We start from the raw sequence: 6,772 nt of genomic DNA on the forward strand, positions 1-6,772 counted from the left end.
TCCTCAACATGTCATAATTCAAAGTTTGTCCCCATTCTGCCTTAATTCTTTCCACAAATTGTCTTCAGTTATCTTCAGTCTGTCCTCTGTTGTCAGTCTGTCCTCTGCCTGTCCCTTTCTTTTCCAGAGTTTGTAGTTACCCTACCCGTAGTTATCCTCATTCTTTCCTTTGTCTCCGTCCTCTGTCTTCACAGTTGTCCCTGAAGAGGTGAAGCCAAAGTTTGTGAAGGGAACGAAGCGTTACGGCCGGCGCTCTCGTCCCGACAGTGAACCTCACGCCGCGCTGACCTTTGACTCTGAGGACTCACCACCGTCCAGAACTGAGGCCACGGACTCATCACCGCCTGGTGTCCGCAGAGCAAAAGTGAGGCGGTCCACGTCCCTGGAGAGCGTTGAGGTGAGAGCGCTTGTTCCTGTTCAGGTGACCCTTAACCAAAACCAGTTAATAACTAACCCTTAACTTAACTTAACTAATCATAATTCAATTCTTAGTCCTAAACTAAGAATTGAGTTCTTAGTCCTAAACTTAACTTAACAGTTCCTCAGAAATTAGGTTCCACCTCATTAGGACCAGGTTTTTAGTCTCCATGAGGTCTACTGGTCCTGACAAGGTCAGTGTTTATGACACACACACACACACAGCTGATCTGCTGCTCACGCACACACACACACACACACACACACACACACACACACAAACAGAGCCAACAGCCACATTCCTCACAATCCCACTTCCTGTCAGAACCTCCACGCCCCTGAAAACCACCAGAACTACTGCTGCTGACTCCTCCCACTGTCCTGCCCCCACCCACACTGACCCCTCCCTCTCATTCACCTCCTCCTCCCTCAGGTATTTTACACGGATATTTGAGATCAACCTCACCCACTGTGTGTGTGTGTGTGTGTCTGTGTGTGTCATAAACACTAACCTTGTCAGGACTAGTAGTCCTCATGGAGACCAAAAACCTGGTCCTAATGAGGCAGAACCTGATTTCTGAGGAACTGTTAAGTTAAGTTAAGTTAAGGGTTAGTCTTTAACTGATGGTTAAGCTCAGTGATGAGGTGATGAGTAGTGTAACAGTACCTGATAATCACTGATGACATCACCGTGATTGGCTGTGATGTCATCACCGTGTTTCCTGTTTACATGAACAAAATGAAAGTTTCTTTCTTTGAAAAACATGAAACATTCCAGAAGATTTGAGGGAGTTTAACACGCTAAGCTGTTTAATGTGACACACACACACACACACACAATATGTCCAGTCTAGCAGAAGTAATAAGCGCTTAGGAATTCCTTCTGATCACACACACACACACACACACACTCTGTTCAGCTCCATGTTTTCTCTGCAGAGCCTGAAGTCTGATGAAGAGACAGGAAATCCGAAAATCACTGAGTCTGACTTTCAGTGTAAAGGTACAGTATGCTGTTTGTTTCCTCTGTTTGTACAGCTGTTTCTCACTGTTTATGCTAAGCTAGGCCACCTGTTTCCAGTAATTATGCTAGGCTAGGCTACCTATTTCCAGCTACTAATCCCCCACCATGTCTGCTCTTAAATCAAAGCTAAAATAGCCGTTTTCATCTCTTTGCTTGTCTCCAGCCTAATGCTAACCTAAGCATGCTATACTAACAATGTCTCCTCATTTTGAGCCTCTATCTTATGCTAGGCTCACTAATTTCATGTTTTTTTGCATTTTCATGTCCATGTCTTCTTTGTGCGAAGCTAAGCTTGCTGGGTCGCTCATTTGCAGTTTTAATGCTAAGCTAAGTTAGCTGTTTTCCTCATTTCCGTTGTTAGCTTGAAGCTTGGTTAGCAGTCTTTAGACTAAGCATTGCTACCAATTTTCCATTCTCCCCTGTCAATCTTAGTGCTAAGCAGTGGTAGCCATTTTCCCTGTTATCAGTCTATATGCTAAGCTAAACCAATGCTTTTCCACATTCTATGTGTTAATTTTAAGATAGATCTTTATGCTAAGCTATTCTCCCTGTTGTGAGTCTGTTTACTAAGCTAAGCTAAGCTAGCTGTTTCCCCCATTGTTTTCAGTCTATCAGTTAAACTAAACTCTGGCCGTTTCTCAATATCCATTCTTGTGCGTACATGTGCGTACTTGTGTACTCCCGTACTTGTGAAAACGTCATCAGCCTCAGTCCAAGTGCTGTTCCAATTCTCAAGTAAGCGAACAGCGAGGACGGTTCTCAAACCCGAGTTTGTGTTCTCGCTCCGCCCATTTTTACCAAGTATGCATCGGAGGTGACTTAAGCGTACTTGGGATGGCCATGTATCCCAGAATACATTTCGGCGGAGCATAGCAGCAGATAATCGAAATATAAATCTGAAATAAATATTTTTCTTTGTCCCGGAACAAAGTTTTAACATCATTTGAGGCGAGAAATGAGTCATTTAGAATTCAAACATGTGGTTTATGTATTAAGATATGACATATTTATTTAGTTTGGCAGCGACGTTTGTCGGAGGTGATAAGCTCCGCCTCTGTGGGCGCTCTGCGCTCACTGTGCCCGGCACAGAGCAGCGTGACCTCGGCCTGTCCTGATGACATCATGACGTCTCTGTCATTAGATGCTCGTGTGATCCATAGATTTGTTGTTGACGTGTTATTTTGTTTTTAATGGAAACGTTTTGACCTGACAGTTTTTTTTATTTTAACTTTGAATCTTAGATTTATATTAAAGTCGCACGGTCATTGTATCTGTATTTAAATATAATATGTAAATAATAGATATGTAGAGTAGTATATATTTGTACACGTCATATATAAACTCTACAATGCTGTAATATATCTAGTTTCCACATTATATTATTTGTATTGTATATTTTAATAGAAATAAATTAATAAATGAAGTTAAATATTTAAAATGTGAAAACAATAACATATATATGCATTTATTAAAAGTATTTCACATGTTCATTTATCAACACTGTAGGTGGCGCTAATGAGGCTGCAGCACTTGGCACCAGCCACCATTCAAACAGCAGAACAATACATACATACTTGCATACTTGAGTATTGAGAAACAACCACATACTTGTGTACTCCCGTACTTGGCAAGTATATACTCCCAGCGTACTTCTCAAGTATATACTTCCCAAGTAAGCAAGTACATACTTGCATACTTGAGTATTGAGAAACTCTCTCCTGTCTTATTAGCTTATCAGCAGCAGCAGGAAGAGGAGGAGCCTGTCAGAGGCAGAGGGGGCGGGGACCATGTCCTGACAGCGGTTTGTGATCACCTGGGCCTTCAAGAGTTCAACACTGAGGTAACGGTGGTGAAGAATGTTCAATAGATGGTGTTCTGAACTCTAACTGACCTCTGACTTCGGGTCTACAGGACCTGGACTCTCTGCTCCAAAAGATGTACACCGACCGAGTTAGTGTCAGGGACTTCCAGAAAATCCTTTGTGGCTCCACCCCCGTGTCCTGCTCCACCCCTGTACGACCCGCTGACCTGCAGAAGGCGCCGCACAGGGTCAGACTCACACACACACACACACACTGTTTCAGGTACCAGTGAAGATCTTATTAAACTGGTTTAAATCTTTTAAAGCCTGAAGCTCAGTGTTCCTATGTTTCTGTGAAGTTCCTGAACGCATCATCTCTGCACCTGCAGCTGAGGTGTAATCATGTTAGCAGCAGGTGTGTTAGCCTCAGGTGAGCAGGTAGCTGCTCACACTGGGATCATGTACTGCACCTCAGGTCTGATGTCAGGCTGTGGGTTTTTAACGTGGGTGAGGACGGAGACGACTCGCACCTCCATGCAGGTGAGGCGTTCAGGGACACTCAGTAAACACAGCTTAAAAACCGCTATTTTAGGTTGTTGAAGATGTGGCTGTGTGGCGTGCTGACTGTGCTGTGTCAGCGCCCCCTGCTGTACCAGCCTGAGACACAGGGCAGCACAAGTCTACTAGCCACACCAAAGCCCAGAGAGAAAATCAGTGATTTTAGCTGGCGGGGGTCCTCTGCTGCCTCGTGTGGTCACTTTGTGTCACTGAGGTCAATCTGAACGAAGGGTTTTAAAAGCTGAATTCACAAAACATGACATTTGAACTTAGTGATGGATCAACAACTCCTGTGTGTGTGTGTGTGTGATGTTAAAATCACTGATTTTCTCTCTGGGCTTTGGTGCGGGAGAGTGAGTGTTCTGTTTAATGTTGTTGACACATTTATAATGAGAGAGCGATATTTAACACACACATGTTCACAGCAGCAGATCAGAGTCCAGTCTTCTGTCTCTGTCCAGGCTCAGGTGTTGGAGGACAGCTCGACTCGCTCCACGTCTCCGTCCCTGCTGACGGCCTCTGTGGGACAGAAAGTCCTCAGTCGTCTGGACGACGGCTCGGGGTGGACGAGTCCCGAGAGAGTCATCGCCGTGTGGACTGAGGAGGGAATCAGAAACAGCCGGGACATCCTGCAGGTGAGGACACACCTTAGGACCGGGAAGTGTTCACTGCTTTTCAAAATAAAAGCAGGGTTACCTCTAATGCTAAGGTAAAAAGACTGCAGCCCATCAGAATAAAAGCCTGTTCCCTTGTGATGCTTAGGTAAAAAGAAACAATCATAACTTTTCAAAATAAAAGCCTCTTTCTGGCTGTTGCTGGGTCAGGAAAAGTATGTTTTCTTTTTCATTTTCAAAATGAAAGCCTTTGTTTTCCTTGCTCGCTGCCCCCTCACTGAGAGGATCGCAGAGGCATTCGCAGAACTCGAGACTGTTCACTGTCCTCGCTCCCAAATGGTGGAACGAGCTCCTCATCAACACCTACAGCGGAAAGCCTCCACCTCCACCTCCATGTTCCGCCGCAGACTAAAAACACATTTCTTCTGACTCTACCTCGACTAAGACGACGATGACGACAAAATAAAAAACAAAAAACAAACTTATACATCGCACTTCTGACTAGCACTTCATAGTTTGGTTTACTTGAAGCTCTTACTTACTTCTATACTCTTATTTGTACCCAAATGTTTAAATGCACTTATTGTAAGTGGCTTTGGATAAAAGCGTCTGCTAAATGACATGTAATGTAATGTAATGTAATGTAATGAAATAATCCCAGCGTTTCTGTGTCTGGTCTCTTCAGACTCTGGACTTCCCTCTGGACGAGCGTCTCAGTCTCACTGACCTCACGCTCGCTCTGGACAATGAGCTGCTGGTCAGTGGCAACGGCATCCACCAGGCGGCGCTCATCTCCTATAAGAACGAGATCCAGCACCTACAGTAGGTTCTTCTGTTTCTTCTCTTTTTAAATAGTGTCCGTTTCTCAATATCCATACTTGTGTGTGCTTGTGCGTACTTGTGCGTATTTGTGTGTATTTGTGTGTACTTGTGCGTACTTGTGCGTACATGTGCGTACTTGTGTACTCCCATACTTCATCAGCCTCAGTCCAAGTTCTGTTCCTATTCTCAAGTCCGTGAGCAGCGAGTACGATTCTCAAACCCGGAAGTGTTCTGGCTCCGCCCTTTTCACCAAGTATGCATCGGGTGGTGACTTGAGTGTACTTGGGATGACCATGTATCCCAGAATGCATTTGGGCGGAACATAGCAGCAGATGATAGAAATATAAATCTGAAATAAATATTTTTCTTTGTCCCGGAACAAAGTTTTAACATCATTTGAGGCGAGAAATGAGTCATTTAGAATTCAAACATGTGGTTTATGTATTAAGATATGACGTATTTATAGTTTGGCAGAGGTAATAAGCTCCGCCTCTGCAGACGCTCTGCGCTCACTGTGCCCGGAGCTGTGTTACCTCGGCCTGTCCTGATGACATCACAACGTCTCTGTCATTAGATGCTCGTGTGATCCATAGATTTGTTGTTGACGTGTTATTTTGTTTTTAATGGAAACGTTTTGACCTGACAGTTTGAAAGTTTGTTTATTATTATTGTTTTATTTATTTTAAATTTGAATTTTGGATTTATATTAAAGTCGCACAGTCATTGAATCTGTTTTAAATATAATATGTACATACAGTATATGTATATATACACACACACACACTACTCTACAATACTCCAGGCGTAAAGTACGCCTGGAGTACAGAGTACATACTCGCATACTTGAGTATTGAGAAAGGGTCATTGACTCAGGCAGTGTTCTTTATTTATAATGACCTCTGCTGGAGGAGAAACACCACTGCACTGAGACTCTGCATGTGTGTTTAACATGTGAATGTGTGTGTGTGTGTGTTTAACGTGTGTGTGTGTGTGTGTGTGTGTGTATAAAACGTGTGTGTGTGTGTGTATAAAGCGTGTGTGTTTCACAGAGTGTTGAGCTGTGTATATAAAGCGTGTGTGTTTCAGAGTGTGTGTGGAGCTGTGTATAAAAACATGTGTGTATAAAACATGTGTGTGTGTGTGTGTGTAAAACGTGTGTGTGTGTGTGTGTGTATAAAACGTGTGTGTTTCAGAGAGTGTGTGGAGCTGTGTATATAAAACGTGTGTGTTTCACAGAGTGTTGAGCTGTGTATATAAAACGTGTGTGTTTCAGAGTGTGTGCGGAGCAGTCGTGCAGAGAACGAGACAAAGTGCGAGCAGATCTGGATCTGGCCGATCAGAGGAACCTGAAGTTGGTCAGAGAAGTGGACGATCGTCATGCCAGCATGGAGATGCTGAACCAGAGCAGGATCAGGTCAGACCTGTGGTCAGAGGGGCGGGGCCATCACTGCCACGTGTGCTGACTCATGTGAACGTGTCGCTGACTCATCTTAACATGTCGCTGACTCATGTGAACGTGTCGCTGACTCATGTGAA

At 43.9% G+C, this 6,772-nt stretch overlaps 1 protein-coding gene across 1 annotated transcript; it reads left to right on the forward strand.

The window, feature by feature from the left end:
• Positions 1-17: 17 nt before the first annotated feature.
• LOC122762634 (ninein-like protein) lies at positions 18-6,650 on the forward strand (the record flags this gene model as incomplete). The annotated part of the gene is made up of 7 exons (XM_044017821.1): positions 18-397; positions 1,357-1,420; positions 3,172-3,281; positions 3,353-3,490; positions 4,262-4,435; positions 5,100-5,236; positions 6,510-6,650. Coding segments are annotated over exons 4-7 (566 nt in total), but the record flags the coding sequence as incomplete, so codon positions are not given.
• Positions 6,651-6,772: the final 122 nt, after the last annotated feature.

The sequence above is a fragment of the Solea senegalensis genome, unplaced genomic scaffold (genome assembly GCF_019176455.1).
Source record: "Solea senegalensis isolate Sse05_10M unplaced genomic scaffold, IFAPA_SoseM_1 scf7180000015877, whole genome shotgun sequence".
Classification (NCBI taxonomy): Eukaryota; Metazoa; Chordata; class Actinopteri; order Pleuronectiformes; family Soleidae; genus Solea; species Solea senegalensis.